This window comes from Polychytrium aggregatum (assembly GCF_025602895.1).
Source record: "Polychytrium aggregatum strain JEL109 chromosome Unknown BJ171scaffold_44, whole genome shotgun sequence".
In the NCBI taxonomy this organism is placed as follows: domain Eukaryota; kingdom Fungi; phylum Chytridiomycota; class Chytridiomycetes; order Polychytriales; genus Polychytrium; species Polychytrium aggregatum.
Genome location: NW_026516246.1, coordinates 317,825 through 343,008, shown reverse-complemented (window position 1 = coordinate 343,008; position 25,184 = coordinate 317,825). Strand labels below are relative to the sequence as shown.

Below are 25,184 nucleotides of genomic sequence, written 5' to 3'. Positions count from 1 at the left end.
ACTTGCTGGGGCACTTGCCGAACAGCGGATGATGGCCGCTGATGCATGCAGAACGATGCTTTCTGTCCCACGCTCTGCCTTGTTGCTCTCGCCCAGCACCAGCACCAGCAACAGCAACAGCAACAGCAACAGCAACAGCAACAGCAACAGCACCAGCAGCAGTGGCAGTCCAAAGCTCGGCCGCCGTTGTCGCAGTGCCGCAGTGTGTGTGCGGCGCTGCCAGCCTCGGTCGCCGGTCTCGCCTCGCTTCTCGCCGGCGCTTCTGCGAGGAAGCCCCGTTTTGATCGCGGCGTCGTTCGGCTTTCGGCTCGTCTCTTCTCGGCTTCATCTGCTGCTCGTCCTCAGCCATCCTCTACTCATCCTCTGTTGATCCTCTGCTGCTCGTCGGGCCTTTCACTCCCCTCCCTCCAGCAAGGTAATCTCTCGGCTGTGCCCAGATTTGGTGTGGCCGCTGGCTGCAGCCGCCTCTTTGCCTCCCTTTCGGGCGCGATGGCTCATCGCTCTCCCCGGCTGACTCGTCCGTCGATCCAACCTGCATCCAGAAACATGGAAAAGGCAACCGGCTTCCTCTCCAAATTCGAAGAGACTCTCGAGTCGTTCTCAACCCCGCTGAAGCCTTGGCTTCCGGTCATCGCCCGCTTCCTGCTGGTCGTCACATTCCTCGAGGACTCGCTGCGCATCATCTCGCAGTGGAGCGACCAGCTGTTCTACCTGCAGCGACATCGCGGCTTTCCCTGGATCACCGCCGAGGCCTTCCTGGTGCTCAACGTCGCTCTGATGGTGGTCTCGTCCTTCATGGCGATTGCGAAATTCCAGACCAAGATCGCCGTCGGCGCCCTGTTCTTTGTCGTCGTCTCCCAAGCCATCGGCTATGGCCTGATCTTTGACATGAACTTCCTCTTCCGCAACATCTCCGTCATCGGCGGCCTGCTGATGCTCCTGGCCGATGCCTCTCTCACGAACAGCGGCCGAAAAAAGAACTCGTACGACGGCGCCCTGCTGAACGTGAACGTTGTCCAGCAGGGAGAGTATATTCTCCTGGCCGGCCGCGTCCTCCTGGTCTTTTTGTTCCTCAGCTTCATCTTTGGCGGCGAGCTGACGCCTCTGAGAATCCTGGTCTCGATCGTCTCGGGCATCGGCTGCATCATGGTCGTTGTCGGCTTCAAGGCCAAGTGGTCTGCGTGGATCCTGATCACCTTCCTGTCCATCAGCAACTTTTTCCTGAACAACTGGTGGAACCTTCACCAGTAAGTGCCTTCTCCGCTCTTCCCCTGTCGCCGCTATGTCGTCCCACAGTGCACACCGGCCCAAGCTCCCCATTTGCACCTCATCTGATCCATTCATCTTTGTCCCATTTGTGGCTGTCTGTGACGTCCACAGCAACCACCCGCAAAAGTAAGTTTTGGATCCGAGACTGGACTGCTGTCTTGCCGTGTCTTGGAGCACACGATCGACAACGCCGTGGCAGCCATGGCAACAAAGGAGCATCGATCTGACGAGATCAGTGGGATATCACGCAGTGCCAGTCGCAGTGCCAATGGCTAACATATCATCAACCCGCTCCCGCCCTCCACCTCCACCTCCATCGTCATGATCGTCTCCACAGGGACTTCCAAAAATACGACTTTTTCCAGACCCTGTCTATCATGGGTGGTTTCCTTCTCCTCGTCAATCTTGGCCCCGGTAAGCATCGCATCCCCGCCCGCAGCTTGCGATCTTTGATATCCTGCAGGCAACACAGTGGACTGGTCGTGCTGATCTGATCGTTTCTCCTCCGCCTTTCCTTACTGCTCCAGGTGGACTCTCGATGGACGAGAAGAAGAAGGACTATTAATCGATCGATTCGCGTGGCTGTCAGGCAACCTCTCTCTCCCTTCGTTGCCGGCCGGCCCCTGTCGCTGTCATAGAAGGAGGGAGAGGCCCGAGTCCTTCAAGCGTCTATGGGGACCTTGAGTCGGTCTAGTCACAATACCAGCCGAGTGGATGATGTTGATGTTCTTATTATTTGCAAAACGGACAGCCTGCGTTTTGGCTCTGAATATATGTCGCACGTATTTGAGTGGCCAACGTCAGCAGGAACGCCATCGACTTTCATCGCTGTTTCGTCCCCCCCCCTCCCGTCAACCATTGCGCCGCAAAATGCATCCTCTTCGCTTGATTTAGTCAATTGCCATTGACATTGATATTGATATTGATAATGATATTGATGTTGGGCTGCTGGACATTCCCGAGCATCTCTTGCGTCGACACAACAAGCATGCTGCATTGATGCAGACGTGGGCATGTCTTGACGGCATACACATGCACAAACCACCCTGATTCTGGCCCAATCATCTATGTGTCTCTTCAACAGCCCAAAGCCCGCTCGACATGGTGGGCGACTGTCGGAGCGAAGCCTCCTCCCTCTCAAGCGTGGCTGTGGCTGTGCTCGCCGTGGTCGTGGACATCCACGATGATGTCGCCCTGATGCGAGGGCTTGACGTATCCGTGCGAGGCGTCGTCTTGGGCGTGGGTCTCGTGCTTCTTGAGGAAGGGCAGCCACTCCTTGGCCTTGGGGGGAGGACGATCGATCATCGTCTCGATTTCCTCGCGGATGGACTTGCAGAAGCGCTCGAGAGGAAGATCCGTCTTGTCGAGACCGAAGGGGTTCTCGATTTCGGCACCGATACCCTCGATACCCTGGTGGAGCAATGGGCATGGAATCGGATGTGTCGGCGGGGTCAGGATGGCGCTTGATCACAGTCCAATGTGGCCTGTGCATATTGCCCGAGCTGGCCTGGCCTGGCCACAGACACAATGTAACCCAAGCTGATGCAGGATCGTGGGGGCACTGGAGGCGTGCGGGCAAAGGGAATACGTACCAGGAGGGTGAAGGCAAAGACGAACATGGCGGGAATCATGTACCATCCAAGACTTGCGACCAGCTGGAAGGGCAGGGTGAGCAGGTAGAGCAGGATGGTGTGTTTCTGACAAACGGAAGGTGCAGCCTGGGTTAGGGTCGCAGCAAGGATTACAGCAAGGGCTGCATGCGCCCGAGGGTAGAGCATTCCCTTTCCTCGATCAATCGATCGTTCGGTTAGGATGTGCCATATGAAACTCACCAAGTGCAAGTTGTAAACCACGGGCACCGGCGTCGAGAGAATGCGCTGCATATCGTTCTGGATACCGATCATCGTACTGCCAGCGATTACAAGTGCGTGGGTGCAAGTCAGCGAGCGAGTGAGCGAGCGCACCGTGCCACATGGCTTGCTTCGCAAGTAGTGGCACTCTCGGTCGGTCGGCGGGACATACCGAAACAGAACAGGCAAGACCGCCGCCGTCGTCGTCACATTGGTGACCCGAGATCCAACAGAAGCAATTGCAATATGGAAGCACACTTACGAGACATTGGCCGAGATGGCGTCGCCCTTGCCGCAAAAGTTGCCATAGCCGCAGAGGAGACCCGTGATCTCCAAGGGAATCGGAACGCAGCCGCAGGCATAGTTGTAGTAGTGGAGGTCCTTCTTGGGAGGGAACGTCGCCTGCGACTTGGTCTCGGGCGAGCCCTGGATCATGGAGGCGCGGCTGCCGGTTCGGACGCTCTGAGACTCGTCCGTGCCCAGGAGGTTGAGGCCGCTGCCGGTCTTGACGATCTGCAAATAGTTCTTGCGATCGCGAGCAGCACCGTGGCTAAACTCGGGCAGCGGAGGGAGGAAGCTCGAGAGGTTGTCGTGGTCGATGTCGTGATCCATGCGCAGATGGTTCTTGACGGCGATGGGGAAGGCAATGACGAGACGGAGGGCGACACGCTTGAGGACCTTTTGCTCATCGGTCCTGCCAATCGAAAAGGAACGAAGGGCGGAATAAGAGTCGTGGGGACGAGCGAGGCAGTCCAAAGTGATTACGAGGCAAGGCACCGCCGCCACCAACAGCAAGCAGCACTTACTCGTCAGGACAATTGCACCAGATCATGCGAGCGGTGTTCTTGCAGACGCTTCCCACTATGCAGAGACAGCGACAGAAGGAGAGCGAGACAGGAGGGACATGTCAGTTGTGGCAGCCAAGGACCATGGCGAACAAGTCGCGCAGCGATAACAGTGGGCATCGACGGAGACAGGACGGCAGGCTTGGATGGCAAGACGCACGTTGGGCCCACAGGCGACGGCCTTCGTAGAAACGGTCATCTGCATGGCCAGTCGTTGAGATAGGTGGGACGCAATGTGAGTGAGGAAGCAGCATCGTAGCACACAAATCCCCCCAGCTACAACATGTACCAAGCCCGAAGCGCACAGTGAGGAGCAATGTACAACATGGCAACCAATACGAGCGGTTGTCGGCAGAATTGCGTTGGCTCGCATGACTTACAGGCAGCGTTGGTGCGGAAGACCAGCAAAAGACCCACAACGATAGAGAGAACCGGGATCAAGGCTGCAGCGGAACAGGCAAACAGGTCGTTGATCAGCAGCGGCCCACCGTCTCGGTCGGCGAGCGGTGTCGATGCAAAGGACGTGCGCCCCGTTGAGATAGCGACCAGGCTGGAGGAGTTGGCCATTGCCAGCCAGACGACGGGCCCATCTCATACTCACAGGCGCTCAAGCCGGGCCACTTCAAGAGGATGTACAGGGCAGTCCAGAGGGCACCCCACAACGTCACAAACAGAATCTGAGGCAAAACCTTCCAGATGACAGAGCCGCGGAGCCTGGCAATCACGGAAAGCAGAAGCATGGCAAAGGCATAAGCCAGGTGGAGATTGCATATCAGCGTGTGGTCGACATGTCTCGTGCAGACCTTGGGATGCTGGCATGGAATGCTGCCCAGATCATCCCGCCCCCATCGACACAGGACACGGAGGCTACAGGCTCGCTTGGACTCACCGGAACCAGATGGCGAGGCCGTCATTCTGGTCGGGCCTGAAGTTTTCCAAGGTCGATGGCATGTACAGGAGAGCACGATTGTGTGAGCGACAGGATACAGAGACGATCGTGGCGTCGCCACCAGGAAGGTTTGGGTCTGGAATCGATGGACGAGGGCAGCCCGGCTGGGACGGCCAGAGCGCCAGCAGGTTTTATGCAAACGAGAGCGGCTTGCGATACAGTACTGCCAGAGATCGTCGTGGGGGTCGGGGAGGGAGGTGCGGAAGGACTTCATAGTTGAGGGGCTTGGTTTGCGGGAGGGGACAGCCGCAATCGGTGCTCGCGGTGTGGTGTGGTGTGGTTCTGGGTGACCTGAGGTCGATGCAGGGCATGAGAACGGGCAAGCAACAGGGCCGGCCGGTATATATAGAGTTTGAGTTTGGGGGAGGGGCACAGCGCCGGCCCGGTGATCGGCCGCGGCAAAGGCGTCGCTGTGGCATGCGACGGCACGGACAGAGGCTTCGTGCGCCAGATGCATCAAGGGTCAAGCCGCCGCCGCTTGCTGCCGGAGGACAACGGCGCTGGGTGATTGTGTGTTGTTTGGGGACATGTCGCAAACAACACGGCCCGCCGTGTCGGCCCCGCGTGTCGGGCAAACGACCAAGCACCCAAAGCAAAGGAGTGCTTGGGTCTGTGGGTGCTCGGATACAATCGATCGAGCCAATGCGGATGGGTGCCGACAAGGCCGGCAGGCCACAAACACACCATGGATCGACGGCGAGTGGTGTGCCCGCGGACAAAGAGGCCAACAGCCGTGACGCACGTCGTTGCGAGGACGATAACGTTATGGCGACTATGGCTGTGACGATGGAGCTGTGATGATGGTGCTGTGACGATGGTGCTGTGAAGATGGTGTTGCGGCGACAACGGTGGGATACTCGAGTGTTGGAGGCCACGAGAATGCAGTGCTCAAGAAGCAAGGCAGCTCGGGAAGCAAAGCAGGCAAAGCGAGGAGAGGGGGGCGACAAAGGGGGTCAAGCACTCCTTGTGACCGGTACGGATACATCCCCCTTCCGCTCTGGCGTCCGCGATGCACCACCGTCCCAATGCCGTCTGGCAATCTTCCCCAGCATCTCGCCGCCGCTTGGAGCAGACGCCCCAGCGAAAGATCAAAATCCACCGCGGGGCAGAAGCGGTGGGCGATATCCAAAGCCCGGTGATGGATTCCACGGCAGCGGTGTATTTCGCTGGCGCAGTGCCGACCCGACTGGAAAGTCAAAGGCTGGTCCTTCCCGGATTGACACCGCCAGAATCGTCCGGAAAAGCTGGTCAAAAAGAAGAGGAGCTGGTCGACACACGATCCCAAACAGGCGTCGACCTTATGCGGCACGGCGGAAGGTTCGACCACTGCAGGGCGCAGATGCACAGCACGACGGGAATGTTAGCACGGAGCCTGTAACAGCCATGCCGGGCCATTGAACGCTGCAGAGAGACGGCTTGAACAGCACCGGGGGCGCTCACCTGATGGTCTTCTTCTCCTTCTGGTCCTCGGGCTTTTCGGGCTTGGCCCGGTTCAGGACCTTGAGGAACGAGTCGACTCGGGTACGGAGTCTCGAGTGCATGTACGACTTGGAGCACTTGATGTGGTAGTGCAGATAGTCGCGGAAGATCTGGATGCGAGAGATGGTCTCCTCGCGCACATTGCTGGCAAAATGGCGGGGGAAGAGGACTGATGTGCCGCACCGAGAATCAGAAGAACGTCAAATCGATCCAATCTTCCTGACTGCACGACAGGGAAGTGTGTGCCTCGGATCGGGCAGACAGGGCGCTGTGTTCTCGATCCACTTTGGCAAGCCCGCTGTGATCGAATCAAAGTGTCGTCCACGCTCGCTGGGTCATTGCGTGAACGTTGCTGGAGACGCCCATGTCAGCTTACCGAAGGTAACATAGCCGATGTCGTCAGAGTCGCGCAGGCCGGGCACATCGCGGATCTCGAGCGGAGGAGCGCGTGCGCTGTACAGAACCTGGGGCGCATTCTGGGTCGAGGGCTGACGGCGTGCATCGACGAATTCCTGGGGAGGCCGGGCACGGAGACACAGACGACAAGAATGTGGGTATCGGTACATTGCAGCAGAACCAAGGCACAGGGACGATGCAGGTACCCAGGGGTTCGCTCCGACTTTCTGCGGACCACCCGGCCCGGATCGGATATGCCCATCGTCGCATCGCACGTACCTGGAGGAAGACCTTGCCAAAGATCTTGTCCGTCTCCTCCTTGAAGACCGTCGAGAAGACCACAGTGACGCGGTCGGGAGAGCCCTTGATGTAGATGGCCTCCTCATCACGGTAGTTGATCTGCATCAGCGGGGTTTCCTCGCCTCGAGTCTGGGCATCGAAAGCAACCTCGAAGGGGGCAGCCAGGACGTTGCGCTTCAAGAGAGGTGCACTCTTCAAGACCTGGTCTGGTGGACGCGACGTAATCCGTGACGGCCAGTACGTTAGCGACTTGGCTCTGTGAATAACCAGACACAGGGACTCGAAACGACGGCGAGCACGGATATGCCACCGGATCACGGCTTGCATCAGTCCCTGCTCCAAGAACGCCATGACGATAGCATCGATGGTGGCGACGATGAGGGAGACGAGTCTGGAGCTGGTCGCCTTGGTTCGCTGGCCACGGGCGACATCAGTTGGCGGAATCGTGCCGATGTTTTTTGGATGCCTGAGCCTTTGCGCGTTGCAGCCACTCTACCAACACAAGAATTTGCGCATGTCTGGCCATCCTGTCGACACTTGACTCGTGCATTGGCTCGCGCATCGGCTGAATCCAGATCGCACTTGCTGATGGCATGCCACTCCATATGCCATTCTATATGCCACTCCAGATACCATACCAAGCCATCCCCCGGCCAATGTTTGGAGGCACGACCGAACCGGATGGCCAGCAGTATGTGCATCACAACGGCCCAAAGAAGCTACCAGCGCCAAGAGCGCCAAGAGCGAGGAGAATCGGCACTTTCGAGGCCAGAGACGAATCGGATGCAGCACTACCTTTCTCCTCGGGCGACATGAGCTGGGCGTCAAACTTGAGGGTGATATCGTATCCAGACTCGGGGTTGACAAGATACTTTCCATAGGCTCGCGCAAGGACGTTTTCGGCGCCGTAGCTCAGCAGCTCTCGGAAGCATTGCATCGACATCGAGAGGGTCAGCACCGACTTGGACTCCTTCAGCCGAGTCAGGAGGTAGGTGACGCCGTCAAAGTCGGCAAAGCTGAGGCTGAGACGGTCCAGCTGTTCCGAGTCTTCGCTGATCGTTGGTGTGCGAGAGAGTGGCAGGAGCCGGCGAGCAGTTGTCGAGAATCAGGCGGGACCATCCGCACACGAAACGAAAGGTCATGACCGCGAGCGTTCGGGCGTAGGAGACAGAAGATGGCGGGTGAGTGCTTCAGCGATAGCCACAAATACAGAGCATGTCCGCGAACAGGCTCAGAGGCGATAGAGAGCACAGCGACGCCCGCTCCGTTGCAAGGTCCGTCCAGGCAGAGATGGGAAGCTGCGGACCGAGACCGACAAAGACGAGACATGAGACAGCGGCTCACCTCGACAGATGCTCCCTGAAGGTCTCTTCGATGATCTTGTTCTGGTACTCGAGGATAATCATGTCTGCGGCGGCCAGGTACGCGGAGGAGGAGGAGGAGGGGAGGGAGGAGAGGGAGGAAGGGTGGAGATGCGAGCCAAGAAGACAGGGCTGGCTGGCGATCGACGCATCGACAGGGCCTCCTGGGCGAACGCCGAGAAAGGGCGGGTCGAGTGCGGGTCGAGTGCGGGTCGAGTGTGGGTCGAGTGCGGGTCGACTCGATTGATCCGCACTGCAGCCGCACTGCAGCCACACTGCAGCCACACTCGACCCACACTCGACCCGCACTCCAGCCGGGGGCGCAGCCAGGACGGATCGCCGCCACCGCCGTCACGGTGCGCAGCACTTTCCCGACCAATCGAATCGCTTGCCGGCCAAGCCTTTCGGTCGTATTTCTGCTCAGACCGCACCGACAATCGAACACTCCGACCCTCACCAGCGACCTGCTCCGGCAATCCACCTCGGCCGCAGCGCTCATCCCCTCCCACGCACCGCCGTCCACGGCCCAGGCATCGTGTTCAGCAGCACCAGGTGTGTCTGCCGAGCATGCACGCACGCACGCACGCATGCATGTGCCCGTCGTCCGCCAGCATCGTCCCCTCCTCGCCTCTGCTCAAGTGCGCACCGCTTCCTTGCCTCTGGCCTGGTCTTTCCCTCTCCGGGCTGCCTCTCGATCCTTCCCACCCTCATCCCTCTACAAGGCTCGGTAGCGAGCCGTCCAAGTTGTTCTGTTCTTCGTTGTCCGCTTCGTTGACCTCATTGTGCCCACCATTGAATCGCTTCCCTGGCTCTGCCTCATAGCTTTACATTCCAATTCCCGGCTTCTGCCTCTCTCCCCGCTGCAATCGAAACAGCGGAATCACCCCACACTCTCCATCGCACAAACACAAACACAAGCACAAGCACAAGCACAAGCATCCCGCCCGTTATGGAGGACCGGATATACTCCAGCTCCTTCTTGGGACGACACAGTCCGCATGCGCACCACCTCCCCGCCGAGGTCGAGGAAGGAAACGTCGAGTACAAGGTAAGGCGTCGTCCCTTCGTCGGAGATTCAGCCCGACCAGCCTCCATGGAGGTGCGATCTTGTGCATAACCGGACATCAGGATGTCCAGGGTGCAGAGCACCCTGGGCAACGCCCCCTGGACACCAAGTCCGGCTGCTCTCGACACACGTTGCGTCTGTGGGAATCGGTCTCAGATCGACCTTGAAACCCGTCTCGAGCCGCTCTTGAAATCAGTCGAGCATCATGGATAGTACCCGTTTCGACCACCCCTGGTCCCTATCATTGCTGCATATGCAATAGGCTTCTCGCGACAAGGAATCCTGAGCCAGAGGACACCAGCTCGTTGGGATATCGATTGATCTTGATTTGAGACTGGATACTCACCTGCACGACTCTTGGGCTCTCTCGCTCCGTCGCTTCACATCCACAACGCCGTCGTCGGAACCACATCCGCTTTCGATGAATCTCCCCGCTCAATGGCACTGCCACGATCGAAACGAAATAGCTCAAGTTGATTGACCCGTCGCCGGAGCGGGTACAGCACCTCATCACCCAGATGAAGTGGAGGTATGGCCTGGCAGCACAACCCCCCGGGTGCAGAGGCTCAAGTCCAATCTCCCTCCGTTGGCCGCACCTTGCCGATCATGCATTCACGGACTGCCTCGATGATCGCACTGACACCAAACACATTCCCCAATGCCAACATCGTTGCCTGGCCATCTGTCCTTCATTGTTTGAATGTGCAACGACCACCCTACCCACTCCATCCCATTTCAGACTCTCCGAGGGCCACGGCGAGGCCATGTACGAAATCGGAGTCGCCGACAACGGAGAGCTTGTCGGTCTGACCAGAGCCGATATGGACCAGACCATCGCGACTCTCAGGATGATGAGCCAGTCTCTTTCGGCTGAAATCTCGCTGATCCGCGAGCGTCCCGTGCCCACCGCCATCCGGTTATCTCAAAAGTCCAGGAACCTCATTGAGGCTTCGGATGACGGAGATGAGCCCAGGATGATCGCCGAGGTGCTTGTTAGAAAGTGTCTGGTCGATCAGCATCACTTTCTGGAGATCCGAGTGGCCATCATTGGAGCGGCCGACGCTGGAAGTGAGTTGTTTCTCCTCCATGTTCATTCCCCCGGCTTTGGCGGTGATGTCTCGGCGGTGATGTCCCAGCGCCATCAACGATATGACCCAGAACATGTCACTCACACAACGCGGCACCCACACCAATTCCTCCGGCATACGTAGAATCAACGCTTTTGGGAGTGCTGACGCACGGCGAGGCTGACAATGGCAACGGAAAAGCCCGGCTGAATCTCCTGCGTCATCGCCACGAAATCCAGACTGGCCGCACGTCGTCCCTCTCCCAGCAGATCATTGGATTCACGGCCTCGGGGGAACTTCTCAACTACGCCACTACCAACATTACCCGGTGGGAGCAGATCTGCGAGATTGCCTCCAAGGTCGTGACCTTCCTCGACACTTGCGGCCACCCAAAGTACCAGCGAACCACCCTGGCTGGACTCACCGGACATGCCCCGCACTATGCCTGCCTCATCATCAGTGCCAGTGCCAGCGGCCTCCCCGAGATCTCTCGCGACCACTTTGGCATGGCCATGATTCTGAAGGTCCCACTGTTCATCGTCATCACAAAGGTCGACATTGCAACCATAGAACAGCTCACTCGAACGATGAACGCCCTGTTCCAGCTCCTCAAGTCGCCCGGGGTTCGACGGGTGCCCTTTGTGATCCAGACCAAAGACGACGTTTGCTCCGCAGCCGCCAACTTTGACAGCTCCAAGATCATCCCGGTCTTCCTGACCTCGAGCGTCACGGGCGAGAATCTGCACCTCGTGGCAGAGTTCCTCAATCTGCTCAAGAAGCCAGGCACGACCAGCCCAGCGCCCGGAAAGGAGACCCAACTGGACAAGAAGGCGGATCTGCCGTTTGTGTTCCAAATCGATGACTACTACGATGTTCCGGACGTCGGGCAGGTTGTGGGCGGCATCGCCGTCAACGGCCGTGTCCAGCTGCGCGGCCCGCTCTCGTTCCTCTCGCAATACTACATTGGTCCCCACAAAGGCAAGTTCTACAGGGTCCTGCTGGTGGGCGCACATCGCCAGCGATGCCCCGTCAGCCACGTCCAAGCTGGACAGGCGGCCACCTTTGCCGTCCACATCGTCGGAGATGCTGGCGTTGTTCGCCAACGAGATGCGGAGCTTCAACGGCATGAGGAGAATCCAGCGAGAGCTGGCGACGCGAATCAACGCACCTCCAACGATCCAGCTGGCTATGACTCTGCATCCACGCTTCCGTCGGGCAAAGCCACCACCGACGCACCTGACGGATCTGTGCCGATGGAGCGCCCTCTCGGTGAACTCCCACTCCAAGAGCCCCGGCAGCCCAAAGCCGACTTGGTTGTCAGCAAGAGGAGAATCCCCGCGATGACAAAGTCTGCGTCTCTGACTCCTCTGTCGAGACCCAAGACGGACCAACGAAAGATCAAGAACCGCTACTCGACCCCAGAGTTCCTCGCGTTCGACGGCGCTGAGAAGCACACCACACCGGCGTTCAAGGTGCGGAAGGGAATGGTTATCCTCGAGTCGGTCGCCAACGCCCAGGGCCACTATCCCGTGCCCCGCGCCTCACTCGAGTTTATCGCCGACCTGCACATTCTCTATGCGCCCGGCCGGCTCCACATAGGAACCCAGGGCATTGTATACTGTCGCTCGATCCAGCAGAGTGCGAGGCTGGTCGAGATCGTTGAGCAATTCACGACCGGTCGAGACACCGCGCCGCCAGGAAAATTTGCCAAGTCCACCGCCGCTGCTGCTGGTGGTGGTGCAGCAGCAGCAGCAGTGAAAACGAAGACATTGGGTCAAGATGTCTCGACTATGGCGACAAATCCCTCTGCCACCGCGGCCCCGCCCGCCAAACCACCACAGCCAGCCAAACATGCCGCCCTTGAATCGTCCACCAGCAACACTCTCAAGTCGGGCGACAAGGTGCGAGTCCGACTTCGATTCCTGAACGAGCCCGAGTGGATGGGCACCGACAGTATGATCCTGTTCCGCGATGGACGCATGAAGTGTGTCGGCAAGATCGTCCAGGCGCTGTGAAAGTCCTGACGATGCTCCTGATTATGCTGCGATGGCTTTCGTGGCTGCCCTTGGACTGCGAACTGCCACCATCATTGGATGCCGTCGCAAGGGCTGTATCTGATGCCTGAAATGGAAAATGTGCAGAAGAGCTTTGATTCAATATAAAAACAATCGGGACACACAGCTTTTTTTTCTGATCGATTTGTTGTATGAGAGTGTCGCACCGGCCATGACCTTCGCTCGGCCCGATCTGAACCAATCCAACTGGGCAATGGAGCGGATATTCGACCAGTCGTGCGGCCGACTCGTTGATAACAATGGGGCCAACCATATATCTCGCGACAGAGCTGTTACGATGAGGCACGGACGGCGAAACAGTGAAAATGACAGAACGCTGCAGCAGATTTGCAAAAAGAATCACATCTCCCAAACAGGGAATCGAACCCTGGTCGCCCGCGTGACAGGCGGGAGTACTAGCCACTATACTATTTGGGAATTGTTACTTGTTGAAATTATCTCGTCTTACATTATGAAGCCTAGTATATTCCTCCAAACCAACGATAAATCACAACAAAATCCACCGCAACCACCCTTCATACATGGCCATTGATAAATCATTGACAGCCCAAGCGAGTGCGTTGAATGAGAAGATGCACGGATACCACAGCCACCCTCGGGCCGCTGGCGACCCGAGCGATCGCTGAAATTGGACACCTCTCAGATCTAGCGTGCTGATCAATCATCATGTCGCCCTTCAGAGTGGCATCACTGTATATCGACGGCTTGGAAACGGCACGGGCACACAAAAGAGCAAACTGCAGGAGAGAATCGAGGGGAAGAGGTTGCGGGAGGGAGGGAGGGAGGGAGGGACAAAGGTCGCTCTTGCTGCCGGGACGGGCAAGGATCGCCCGATTGGCTTGGAGAGATGCGTCGGTTCGCATGTATGATCAGGTGAAAAGCCAAACGATGGCTCACAGTTCGTGAGGGTTCTGGATGACAATCAGGAGATAGGACTTGGCTGCAAGGCAAGGTAAGGCCATGTATAAGCATTGTGCGCCGAGGGAGGTCTACAACCCCCCTGCAGCAACCGAGACACATCCGGCAACCGCGATCAGGACGTGGGATGGCGACTTACTCTCGGCGACCATGATCTGGATTGCACCGTCAGGCAGACGCAGGGATTGTTGAAGCGATGCAGGGGCGCAGGCGTGTCAGTGATGGTCAGCGAGGGTGCACATATTACAAGGATGCCAGGACACTCTCTCCTCGACGGTAAGCCGCATGGGGGGGGGAGCCTCACCTCATGCTTCTTTGAGCGAATTCTGAGGAAGGTGAGGTCGTCCTGGATCGCATGACGAGAAGCCAATCCGTGAGTATCGTGGGGGCAAAGGGCCGCCAAACCCGATCGGATGCGATTCATGCATCTGCCGTCCGTATCATGCATCTGCCGTCCGTATCATGCATCTGCCGTCCGTATCATGCGGTCCAGCGATTCGAAGCAGCCACCCGGACTCGAGACTCTGGTGCTGCTCGGAGGGGGGGGAGAAGAAAAGATGATCATCCACCCACCTCGGGGTCAAGATCTCGCACGACGCCCTTGGCTTTTGAAGCCAGCTGGGTCACCAGGGTCGAGTATTGCTGCGTTTGGATGTTGTCGAGGGTCGAGCGGATAACGGAGCCCTCATGGTTTGCGATGACGATACCTGTCGTTGGTCGTCCAAGAGGGGAGGAGTCAGAATGGTCCGAACATCGAATCGGCTCCGTTGGAGAGCAGCATCGAGGGTATTGCGAGCCGACGGACAGCCGGTCGAGAGGCTGGTTTGGAACGCCGGTCTCTGTCTTGGGCGACGGCGACGGCGACGGCGGTCCATTATCTCGACATACTCAATCGCCCCCTTTGCCGCTCGGTCCCGGTCGTCTGCAGATAAGCGTGCGAGCCACGTCGCATTACCCTGGACGCCCTTGTGGGCCTGGAGGCGGTTGATGGTGGCCTCCATCTCGTTGTATTCCTTCTGGTAGTCCTTGGAAATGCCGGACTATCGAGCGAGCGAGATACATGCGGGACCGTCGGCTCAGTCAGAGTTGCGACGCGGCGCCATCGACGGTCAAGCGATGGGCGGATAGCGGACCAGCAAGAAGTGGCTCCGGGTGTCGATGGAACAGCAGGAAGAGACGAGCGAATGCGAATCCAGGCCGAGACAGTTGCCTATTTACCATCGTTGCTTGTGAAAATAGACAAGCGAGGGAGAGGTGCGCTGCAGCAGACAGAGGGGAGAAGAGGCGGCAGGATCGGTAGCGGGATCGGTAGCGGAGCAGCGCTGATGGATGGCGTTGACGCTTGATGGGCGACGGCGATGGCGGATGCGACCAGGCTCAAGAGCGATAGGCCGATGCCGCCTGGGCGTGTGCGCTGGTCGTCCCGATTCGAACGGGCCTTGGCCACAGGGCGACACAGCAAGCTCAATCAGCATCGGCCCCGAGCATGAACTGGGCCAAGCTGTTGCTGCTGCTGCTGCTGCTGCTGCTGCTCGGCGACGGCCACCGGGTCCGGGGGAGGTCGGTTGCGGTGCTAGCACGGGTTTATTGTCTCATAGAATCACAAAATCACTGGCGAAATCGCTGGCGATGGGGAGAACGGCACACACCAAGCCAATACCAGCAACACTCTCGACATCATAGACACTGACACAATCAATAGCAAGGACCCTGTCAAAATCTCTGACACCATCGTCCGTGCGGGACCTGCCGTTCACACAGTCAGCAGATGATATCGTGCTAAATGTTGCTTCGGCACGGTCTGCCCTGTCGACGTCAGAGCGGATGACAGGCTGCAAGAATATAGGGCTGGGATAAACCAAGACAAGCGAGGCCGAGCTGAGCAGCTGTCCGTGGCCAGAATCGGATGGCGTTCTGAGTTAAAAGAGTCCAAGGACGAGGCCAGCAAGCCCAACAGCCAGAGAAAGACCCAGAGCCTTGACAACGGACTGGCTGTGGGATGAAGCGGAGGACTTGGGGCTGGACGACGGACTTGCGGCGACGGAGGTTGAAGAGACGACGGTGGGAGTGCTCGATGGAGCCGAGGTCAGGCTCGGTGCAATCGAGGAGGAGGAGGACGACGAGGCCGGGCGGGTCTTCGCAGTTACTGCCGAGGAAAGCAAAGAGGTGCCGCCTTCGGGGACGAGCACACACTTGTTGTCGATGCAGACGTAGCCCAGCGGGCAGTCCTGGCAGCCGCGAGGGTCGACAGCGACAGCGGTGCGGGCCAAGAGCACGACCAGAGCGCAGAGGAGGGCGATGGGGAAGTTGCGGGCGAGCATGTTGGGAGATGAAGGGCAAAGGACGCCGGCTGCCAGGCGGGGGGCTGGTGAACTGTATAAACGGCACAACCCGCGAGGGCACCAGCCGTGTTTGCCGTGGAGAGCGCAGACCCGGCGGCTCACACAAACTCTGATATTATATATATACGTATATATATATTGTATGAGGTAATGGGGGTTCAATACAGCCTGAGGCGCTCACAAAATGAAACGAATCTCGATTATCCGCTCCGTCGCTTACAGTTCTCCGTTGATGTTCGTCCATCAATGGATTGCCCATCGCCCTGCGGACCCGAGAGGCGGATATCCCGGTTCATAGGCCAGCTACAAAACGAGCAGGGCTGTTGCGACAAACAGCAGGAGAGCGACGGCAGCGGCCCCGGTGGTCTGCGAGCGCACGGAGTCTGATGCCTTGGCGGAAGGCACAGCGCTTGCACTGGGAGTTGCACTGGTCGCGGGGAGGGCCGAGGTCGAGAGAGAGACTGGGACGGTGGTGGCATTTGCGTGCTCGGGGGTTTCCATGCATGCCCCACCCAGACAGACAAAGCCTGTGGGGCAGGAGGTGCAGGCCGTCTGAAGGGCAAGGGCGGCCGCGGCCATGAGCAGAACGTTGAACAAGAGGGCGGCGAGCGGGGCGGTCTTCATGGCGGAGGAGATGAGGATGTCAACGGCGGTAAGCTGCTGTGTGCCGGAAAGAGGTTGATGTTAACAGAGAGGGAGATGCTCTCACGCCGATGTTAGCAGGAAAGAGGTGTTGATATTTGCCGGCAGAAGGAACGACCGAGGCGAGAAAGGCGCTCCGAAGATTGTTCTGGCGCTGCGGGTCACATGGACCGGGCGAGAGTCGACACATGATGCGATGCTGTTGCGGTGCCGATGTGGCATCGGGTGCTCACGCCGCTTTGAGCTGCCGTTAAAACCGGTATTAGCCATGTTGTTAACAGTGTTGTTAACCGTGCTGTTAACCATGTTGTTGATCATGTTGTTGAAACTCGACGACCGCCAGTCACCACGATCGATGCTGGTGGTGGCGGCGCTGTCGCTGCGGCCTTCTGTGCCCGCCACAGCCCGTGCACAGGCCGCCGCCCCTGATTGGCCCGCGGCCGCACGCCTGTGCCAGACATCGATCAGGCCCGCCAGGAATGCATTTTTTTTTGTGTCCGGCGAGCAAGGTGGATTGCTGTTGGGCATATATATATATATCCGCTCCCAGTCCGCCCTCGCTCCCATCTCGATCCATTCGCCGCCGACTCCCTGTCTCGGCATCTCTCCTCCGGCAGTCGCCCAGCAGTCGCCCAGCAGTCGCCCAGCAATCGCCCAGCCCCGCGAGCCGCACCATGAAGTGGCTAATTGCATCGGCCATCGCCCTCCTGGCCGCCTCCCACCAAGCCCACGGCTTTGGCAAGAACTGCCCTCTCTACCCATCCAGCCCTCTCTACATCCCCGTCGCCGCCAGTCCGGCCCAGAGCTTGGCCCAGAGCCCTGCGAATGCATCGCTGCCGCTGCGCGACTACTCGTTCGAGCTGCTGGCCTGTCCGAGTGGCCAGTCGTGCCCCGCGAAGCTCGACCATGCCCTGTTTCCGGCCATCAGCACCACTGTGCCTCGCGACCTCAAGGTGGCTTTTCTGGCCGACCAGGGCATCGGAAAGCATCCAGAGCAGGTGCTTGAGATGATCAAGGATTGGGGCGCCGACGCCATTGTGCAAATCGGCGACAACGACTACCATGGTAAATGCCTCATGCCGCCTTGGTCCGTGGGTGGCACTATCGGGCTCCGTCAGTACTGGCATCCACCGCCATGCTCGACATGGATTTCACCCAGTCCCCCCCCCCACGGAAGGGCAATGCCGCACGAGTGGGAGACGATGCAGCCTGTCCTCAAGAACGACAGCCATATTCGTCGCTTGGAAGGCAGTTGTCTGCCGTATCGTGGCTGCCACTCCCACGCCAGCCTGGATGCCTGGCGCTCAGCATGTTTCATTTGGTCTTGCGGGCAGCTAGAACGAAGCATCTCTCATCGCTGCACCATTGGCTGATCCATCTCGCTCGCTCGCTTCGCTCAGACGACCCGCCCGCCTTCATGGAAATGTACGAGTCGGTCTTTGGCAAGCACATTCCCATATTCAGCGTCGTCGGCAACCACGACATTGCTGCTTGGTACAAGAAAAAGGGCTACCGCAAGCTGTTTCTCGACAACCTCGACCGCAACCGCCTGACCGACAGCTGTTACGGCGAATATGGCATCAACATGGTTTGCGTCTGGAATGGCATGGTGAGTCGATCGATGTTTGCCCTGGAGGACTTGAGCCGTCACGATGCCGGCCGTTATGCGGATCATAGCCTTGGCGGTTGTCCTGGCGGTTGTCCTGGTCGGTGGTATCGACTCTTCGGGGGCCTTCCGTCGTTTGTCCGACAGCCGGTCATTCGCCGTATATCGCTCTGCCATGTGGCATTCGCAGGAAGCACAGCTGATCACAGCATTTGATCCCCCGTTGGGGCGTGCTGATGTTGGACGCCTTCATCTGACCATGTCGATCGCTATCGTTCGTCTCGGTGGCTGCAGGTCTTTGTTCTCTCGGGTGTCGGTACTCTTGGCACCGAGCACGCCCGATTCCTCGATGCGGTCCTTAGCTACTACGAGGACGTGCCATGGAAGTTTTGTGTTTGGCACAAGAACCAGAATGCATACCAGACTGGCGACAAGACCGACGAGGTTGGCTATGAGGTCTATGGTGAGTGCTGTCGCTGCGGATGGTATGCCGGCCGAGGCCCTCCCTCCCTCCGAGAGACTCGCTCCCCCACCACAGGGTGTTTTGGTCTGGAGGCTCCGAGGCCCCAGCGGCGACCGGTCCTGTCACTCCCCATGACCGCCTGACACACGAGCTGGAGTCCTGACCCCTCATCATGCTCGATCACTCCACCTGCACCTCCCTCCTCCCCGCCACCACAGACATCTGTCGACAGCACGGCGCCATCATCGCCACGAGTCACGAGCACTCCTATGAGCGAACCTACATCATGTCCGATTTCGAAAACAAAATGATCTCCAGCGTCAAGCCACTCCTGCGTGTCCGACCCGGCCGTAGCTTCGCCTTTGTCTCGGGCTTGGGTGGCGAGTCCATTCGCCCCTGGTACAACGGAAACAATCTCAATCCTTGGTGGGCTGCCACAGCCGCACTGGATGTAAGTGTGCCGGATAGGTCAAGTTGGCTGGGGATGCATTTGGATCTGCGATCATGCGAGATGCAAGATGGCGAGATCCACGGAAGCGGAGAGGAAGCCGGCTTTGGGCCAGAGACGGTGTTCACCTCTGCCCTGAGATCGGTCAGCCGCAGCCGTTGCCTGGGGACCCGGACTTATGGATGCTCATCCCCGTCTCCATTGCTGTCGTCCTGCGATTCCAGAACGGTGCCGATTATGGAGCTCTCCTGTGCAAGTTCAACAAGAAAGGCAAGAACCCCAACCAAGCCGTCTGTCGGTTCGAAGACCTCGACGGCGATGTCTGGGACCATTTCACCATGAGCACGGACCCCCACGGCTTGGGTCCCGATGAGGACGACCTGCAGCCAGCCAAGGCGACTGAGTCAACCCAGGCGACTGAGGCAGCCAAACCGACCGCCAAGAAGCAGCACCACATCGAGATCCCTATCCTGAGCCCCGCCGACGCTACCACCGTGAATCCCGCCACCGGCCATATCGTTTGCTCTCCGCACCAAATGAACTTTGCGGTGGATGGCACCAACTCTGCCGACATGTGGCACATTCTCAGGTTTTCGACCGAGGGCTTCCTGCAGAAGGGCGACCGGATCGTCGCAGCGCATCTTCAAGTCATGGGCGCACACGCTCCCGAGGCCCTTCATGACGTATCGACGAGCGCCGGCCCTTATGCTGCCCAGGACTTGTTCATGTCGGCTCTGGATGATCTGCGAATGACCATCACGAGCATATCCGACAAGCGCGGCCGTGGATTTGGACTTCAGAGCTACTGCCAAACACCCGCTGCCAGCCTCCGCCAGGCCGACATCGACGCCATGGCTACCGAAGGAACTGTCCGGAGCAACCGTCTCTCCAAATGGACACGCTCCAAGGTCGATCGCATTCATCGACACGACTCGGTCGAGTGGATGCAGCCCAAGAACGCGAGCGAGTGGGAGTCTGGCGAGGTCTGGGTCTCGCCCAACCTGCAATCGCTCGTGCAAGCCCGGCTCGATGACATCTGGAGCAAGGCTGTGGCTGGAATGGATGACCATGAGGTCCGCGATACCAAGCTTTCGCTGATGCTCACCGGCCGCACCTTCCTCGCGCCCAAGGTTCAGTCCGCTCTGGAAGAGGCATCAGCGGCACTGAGGTCGAGCGATTTTGAGAGAGGAGTCTACGGGATCCATCGCGAGTTGGGCAGCTGCGTGGCTCCGGCGTTAGTTGTTGTCGTCGAACGTGAAAGTGCTTAGAAACCGCAGAGATGTGAAGGACATGCGAGTTGAGGGGCGGGAGATTGTTGTGGGTCAAGTCAATGTATATATGAAGTATGTCTGGCAAGCCAAGACGTGCAAGCCACTCGTTGCAATACATCTCTCGCAAGTTTGATATTCAAACGACGGAGGTCATTCCGCAAGGATCCATCGGTTGCGGGGATTTCGTAGCCACGGCATCTATTTCATCTGAGCGGGAACAGAACACATCACCGGACTGAGGACCAGAGGGCATTGAGAGTGTTCGAGCAGGCAGAGACATGCAAAATGAGTGGATCGACTGCACAGATTTATTGAATGAGTGCATCAGCGGCGCAAAGAGCCATCAAGTTGGCAGAACAACGAGCCACTGGATCGGATGAAAAAAGAATCGCATCTCCCAAACAGGGAATCGAACCCTGGTCGCCCGCGTGACAGGCGGGAGTACTAGCCACTATACTATTTGGGAATTGTTGCTTGTCGAAATTATCTTGTCTTGCATTATGAAGCTTAGTATATTCCTCTAAACCACAACCACAACCACAACCAACCCACCAACTGCCCCACATCCATGGCCATTGACAGCACAAGCGAGTGCGTTGAATGTGATGGAACACGGACTACCAAGGAGCGTCTCGGTGTTATCGGACGTTCGTAGCATGGGCAAGATGCTGTTTCATGGAATCGAGGATGTGGAATGGCAGTTGCGAACCTTGCTCTCTGTTCATTCACTAGTGCCCCTCGTCCCAGCCTCGAAGGTCATAATCATATCGCTGCAAAAATATTGGGCGATACTCCACCAACAAATGCTGCGCAGTTGCTGCACTATAATCGAACTGGATGGGTAATCCGTTGCGCTGGCAGGCTTCCCTCCAAACGAGTGATGTAGATCAATAGTTATGCTGTTGACTGAAGCAGATGTGTGCGTGGGGGGTCGTGCTGCATCGACTACCATCTGAAATCTTTGTGGCACTCCCGGAGTGAAGTCATTGATTCGAGTTGGTTGCTCTAGCGAGCTCAATCACAGTGGAGCGAGTGATGCAATTCCGCAAGGACAGGGTGACATGCATCCCGTGCATACGACAGTGGAGCGTTTGGCAAGACGAAAGGTGTGGGTGATAAAGTTGAGGTGGGAAAGGAACCAGGATCTCATCCACTGATGGCTTTGAACTCGGCTCAAGAAACGTAAAGTCACAAAGTGAGCAGCAGCACAAATGACAGCCACGAAGAGTAGCGACGCTCTCAAGTCGCAACTCCTGCGGGAGGACAGCAAAAGAGGAACCTCAAAGACATCCGTAATCAAGGTTGCCAAGCCGATCGATCTCCCAAAATGGTCTCCATATGAGTGGCTGGTCTATAAACTCGATATCCTGGTCCCCGAGGAGCAACCAAACTCAATGATGGTACCGCACGACTGTTATCTCCAAAAGGTCAAGTACAGCCGCAAGAAATGGCGCTGGCGAATCGTGCATAACCCGGACGCCAGCTTGCCCGAGTACCTGACCGAACACCGCGACAAACTTGAGTACGATGTCTTTTCGCTCGATGCTGCGTCGATCCTGCCGATTGTGGATATTCAGGGCAAGTTTCTGCGGCAATGGGACGCACTCGGGTTGCTGCTGCTTGTGTTCACAGCATCAGTGACGCCGTTCGAAACAGCGTAAGTTGAATGCGAGTGTGAGTCGGAGCAGCGACGAGCGCGGGAGCCGAAGCGAGAGTGGGAGCGGAGATGCATGTGGGAATGGGGGGAGGCTCAGGATCTTCCAACTCCAGGCCGCTCGCTCACAATATCGAACCTCATATCGCCTCAAGCTTCCTCGCCCAACAGCCCGGGCAGCCCTTCCAGTTCGACATGCTGTTTCTCGTCAACAGCATCGTCGACTTCATTTTTTTGTGTGATCTCGTCGTCCAAATGCGCACCCCGTACCGCCACAGGCAGACCGGCAAGATCATCCGGTCCGAGTTTGACATGTTCTGGAACTACTTTACCGGATGGTTCTCCATCGACTTGATCTCGTCGCTTCCCTTTGAGCTCCTTTCTTTGCTCAACCAAAGTGCAACCAATCTGCCTGTCAGCCAGCTCCGATTGCTGCGATTCTTGCGTCTAACGAGACTACTCAAGTTGCTCCGTGTCATGCGCGCGAACCGAAAGCTACGACAGTGGAAGAAATACTTCAATGTGAGATACTCGACAACACAGATCATTCAGGTACAGGAGAGACGGGCACTGTTGCTAGTGGAAGGGATGAGTTAGTCATAGAACGAAAGCAAATGGATAATCTGTGGGACATGGTGACTTGATGCGCGATGTGCACAATACCGGCGTTTGGGTGTCAGTGATCGCCCCCCGAGAATTGATGATCTTGCAAACCAGCTGTTCATGAGCAGTGTCTGATTTGCACAAAATTACTTGATAAACGAAGCCTGGCTGACACTTTTCAACCCTTTACATGGGAACTCGAATCTCTCCCAACCCCTGCTACGCACCTGATAGTGGTGCATCACGATGATCTTTATCATGCATTGGATCGGCTGTGGATATCGCCTCGCTGCGGAGCGGAACGACACCTCGGCCACCAGCACCGATCCCTTGGGGTGGCACGAACTCTATGCCGCCTCCCAGAACACCACCGTCGACGCCATCTCCATCTGGCTGCTCTACATCATGGCGCTCTCGTGGTCGGCCGGGACGGTCAGCCTGGTCGGAAACAGCGTCCCGGTGATGCAGCCCACCAACGACCGCGAGTGGGGATACAGCGTCTTTGCCTTCTTCATCTCGTATCTCCTCGCGGTGTGGTCGATTGCCACAATCTCGGATGTGCTGTCGCTCAGCAACCGAAGCCAGAGGACCCACGATCTCCATGTGGACCAGTATCTCGAGATGTTTGACCGACTCAAGCTCGAGCCGCGGCTCAAGATCAAGGTGTACGAGTACCTCTCGGACCACTATGCCAGCAAGCACAGCACCCGATACACCGAGCTCCTGCAGGACCTGCCGCCTCAGCTGCACGGGTTCATCACGATGGAGGTGTTTGTGTCGTTCATTGCCGACATTCCGTTCCTGGAGCCGTTCATTGACCGAGAGCCTGCACTGGCGCAGGACCTGTGCAGGTCGATCGAGATCCGGTCGGTGTCGGCCAACAGCCACCTGTTCACGGAGGGCTACGAGGGCATCTACCTGCTGAAGAGCGGGATAGTGGCGATCGAGGGACGGGTGTATCCGAGGTAAGCCGTGGACGCGGTGGGCGATGCGGTGGGCGAGTGAGCGAGTGAGTGGGCGAGTGAGTGGGCGAGTGAGTGAGTGAGTGAGTGAGTGAGCGATGGAGTGATGAAGTGATGGAACGAAGGAAGGGGCGAGACTGTTTGCCGTATCATAACCACAACCACAACCACACAACCACAACCACACAACCCGCAGTGGATCCATCTTTGGCCGTACCTGTCTCCGAGAAAAGATAAAGTCCAACGAGTGTCGGGCCCTCACCAACATCACCGTCCATCTCCTCAAGCGCGACGTCCTGGTCTCGGTGCTGGACAAGTGGCCCAAGATCAAGTACTATGCCAAGCGGTGGACGGCCTGGCAGGTGCTTCGGCGGTACATCTACACATACACCCGGCTCTACTACATGGCGGCACGGCGTGGGGCACGGATGCAGCCGCCGCTGGTCTCGCAGCGGCCCAACATGCGCGAGGGCGAGCTGGACGACATCGACATTGCTGTTCTCGAGCACATCGAGGAGTTTGGCTTCTGATTTGGCGGTACCTACCAAATGCTGGATGAACGCGATTGTTGGAATGCTCATGTTGCATATTGCCGCGGGCACTATACGGCCTTGGTCATCAAGCAATGCGCACCCACATATTAAACATGCCACAGTTTTTTGAGACCACTGCCTGATATCATAATGATACAGAACATACACACATTATCACGATTTAACTGTAGTCAACATCAAAATGCCATTGATTTCCATGTTCTACATGACACTGTAGAGCCTAATCAACCGTTTCGTCAATCCAATCCAGACGGAACATGGCATTTAAAGAGTATGTTCATCAGCAAACCATCTTCTGCGATCATCGACAGGATATATTCACAAAAGTATTCCCAGTACACAATAGCGAGCTATTAGCACCCTCGCCGTCGAGCCAGAAACAGTCACCTCGGTAGATTGCGCTCACTGTGCTTCCGCGGGGCTCTTGGATACAGTGGCAATCGATGGGCGTGGGCTCGAGACTCAGAACAGGGTCGCCATCTGCGCCTCGACACATGTGTTCCGTTTTATTGAATGTGTCTTGTATTTCCGTGATGAGCCTCGCTGTGGATATCGAGAGTGTTCGAGCACGCGGAGACATGCAAAATGAGTGGATCGACTGAACAGATTTATTGAATGAGTGCATCAGCGGCGCAAAGAGCCATCAAGTTGGCAGAACAACGAGCCACTGGATCGGATGAAAAAAGAATCGCATCTCCCAAACAGGGAATCGAACCCTGGTCGCCCGCGTGACAGGCGGGAGTACTAGCCACTATACTATTTGGGAATTGTTGCTTGTCGAAATTATCTTGTCTTGCATTATGAACCCTAGCATATTTCTCAAACCACAATCCACAAACGATAAATCACAAACCACAACCCACCCACCAACTGCCCCACATCCATGGCCATTGACAGCACAAGCGAGTGCGCTGAATGTGATAGAACACGGACTACCAAGGAGCGTCTCGGTGTTATCGGACGTTCGTAGCATGGGCGAGATGCTGTTTCATGGAATCGAGGATGTGGAATGGCAGTTGCGAACCTTGCTCTCTGTTCATTCACTAGTGCCCAAGTTCCCGATA

The 25,184-nt window shown here is 57.5% G+C and overlaps 9 protein-coding genes and 3 non-coding genes across 12 annotated transcripts; 4 read left to right on the top strand and 8 right to left on the bottom strand.

The window, feature by feature from the left end:
- The first annotated feature begins 308 nt into the window (after positions 1-308).
- BJ171DRAFT_223854 (SURF4 family-domain-containing protein) lies at positions 309-1,899 on the top strand. The gene is made up of 5 exons (XM_053106519.1): positions 309-415; positions 543-1,247; positions 1,381-1,395; positions 1,607-1,683; positions 1,797-1,899. Exons 2-5 carry the CDS (start codon positions 547-549, stop codon positions 1,832-1,834), a joined length of 831 nt encoding a protein of 276 aa, XP_052963076.1. The 5' UTR covers positions 309-415; positions 543-546; the 3' UTR covers positions 1,835-1,899.
- Positions 1,900-2,406: 507 nt separating this feature from the next.
- Positions 2,407-5,127, bottom strand: BJ171DRAFT_585738 (Bestrophin, RFP-TM, chloride channel-domain-containing protein; the record flags this gene model as incomplete). The annotated part of the gene is made up of 10 exons (XM_053114378.1): positions 2,407-2,679; positions 2,862-2,966; positions 3,102-3,177; positions 3,382-3,813; positions 3,926-3,980; positions 4,125-4,163; positions 4,345-4,407; positions 4,566-4,678; positions 4,854-4,989; positions 5,073-5,127. 10 exons carry the CDS (start codon positions 5,125-5,127, stop codon positions 2,407-2,409), a joined length of 1,347 nt encoding a protein of 448 aa, XP_052963075.1.
- Positions 5,128-5,936: 809 nt separating this feature from the next.
- On the bottom strand, positions 5,937-8,575 carry BJ171DRAFT_520222 (Arp2/3 complex, 34 kd subunit p34-Arc-domain-containing protein). Its single transcript, XM_053112418.1, has 6 exons — positions 8,433-8,575; positions 7,884-8,140; positions 7,068-7,294; positions 6,769-6,904; positions 6,354-6,561; positions 5,937-6,239 (listed from the first exon to the last, which is right to left on the bottom strand). The coding sequence occupies exons 1-6, from the start codon at positions 8,492-8,494 to the stop codon at positions 6,212-6,214; spliced, it is 918 nt and encodes a 305-aa protein (XP_052963074.1). The 5' UTR covers positions 8,495-8,575; the 3' UTR covers positions 5,937-6,211.
- An 823-nt stretch (positions 8,576-9,398) lies between these two features.
- Positions 9,399-12,597, top strand: BJ171DRAFT_428163 (P-loop containing nucleoside triphosphate hydrolase protein; the record flags this gene model as incomplete). Its single annotated transcript, XM_053107847.1, has 6 exons — positions 9,399-9,497; positions 9,983-10,044; positions 10,255-10,431; positions 10,489-10,583; positions 10,727-11,658; positions 11,881-12,597. 6 exons carry the CDS (start codon positions 9,399-9,401, stop codon positions 12,595-12,597), a joined length of 2,082 nt encoding a protein of 693 aa, XP_052963073.1.
- A 405-nt stretch (positions 12,598-13,002) lies between these two features.
- BJ171DRAFT_t254 lies at positions 13,003-13,074 on the bottom strand. Its single transcript has one exon. It is a non-coding gene; the product is annotated as a tRNA-Asp (tRNA).
- Positions 13,075-13,428: 354 nt separating this feature from the next.
- Positions 13,429-15,016, bottom strand: BJ171DRAFT_520213 (uncharacterized protein). The gene is made up of 6 exons (XM_053112417.1): positions 14,794-15,016; positions 14,531-14,615; positions 14,149-14,282; positions 13,880-13,921; positions 13,715-13,730; positions 13,429-13,597 (listed from the first exon to the last, which is right to left on the bottom strand). The coding sequence occupies exons 1-6, from the start codon at positions 14,794-14,796 to the stop codon at positions 13,551-13,553; spliced, it is 327 nt and encodes a 108-aa protein (XP_052963072.1). The 5' UTR covers positions 14,797-15,016; the 3' UTR covers positions 13,429-13,550.
- Positions 15,017-15,140: 124 nt separating this feature from the next.
- Positions 15,141-15,911, bottom strand: BJ171DRAFT_520212 (uncharacterized protein). The gene has a single exon (XM_053112416.1). It carries the CDS (start codon positions 15,894-15,896, stop codon positions 15,495-15,497), a length of 402 nt encoding a protein of 133 aa, XP_052963071.1. The 5' UTR covers positions 15,897-15,911; the 3' UTR covers positions 15,141-15,494.
- Positions 15,912-16,035: 124 nt separating this feature from the next.
- Positions 16,036-16,721, bottom strand: BJ171DRAFT_520211 (uncharacterized protein). Its single transcript, XM_053112415.1, has one exon. The coding sequence runs from the start codon at positions 16,539-16,541 to the stop codon at positions 16,221-16,223; it is 321 nt and encodes a 106-aa protein (XP_052963070.1). The 5' UTR covers positions 16,542-16,721; the 3' UTR covers positions 16,036-16,220.
- Positions 16,722-17,500: 779 nt separating this feature from the next.
- BJ171DRAFT_520209 (uncharacterized protein) lies at positions 17,501-20,488 on the top strand. The gene is made up of 5 exons (XM_053112414.1): positions 17,501-17,624; positions 17,960-18,168; positions 18,460-18,628; positions 18,847-19,079; positions 19,301-20,488. Exons 1-5 carry the CDS (start codon positions 17,567-17,569, stop codon positions 20,342-20,344), a joined length of 1,713 nt encoding a protein of 570 aa, XP_052963069.1. The 5' UTR covers positions 17,501-17,566; the 3' UTR covers positions 20,345-20,488.
- Positions 20,489-20,741: 253 nt separating this feature from the next.
- On the bottom strand, positions 20,742-20,813 carry BJ171DRAFT_t253. Its single transcript has one exon. It is a non-coding gene; the product is annotated as a tRNA-Asp (tRNA).
- Positions 20,814-21,558: 745 nt separating this feature from the next.
- BJ171DRAFT_632691 (uncharacterized protein) lies at positions 21,559-24,098 on the top strand (the record flags this gene model as incomplete). The annotated part of the gene is made up of 4 exons (XM_053115655.1): positions 21,559-22,004; positions 22,157-22,553; positions 22,839-23,569; positions 23,763-24,098. The coding sequence occupies 4 exons, from the start codon at positions 21,559-21,561 to the stop codon at positions 24,094-24,096; spliced, it is 1,908 nt and encodes a 635-aa protein (XP_052963068.1).
- Positions 24,099-24,814: 716 nt separating this feature from the next.
- BJ171DRAFT_t252 lies at positions 24,815-24,886 on the bottom strand. The gene has a single exon. It is a non-coding gene; the product is annotated as a tRNA-Asp (tRNA).
- Between the last annotated feature and the right edge of the window lie 298 nt (positions 24,887-25,184).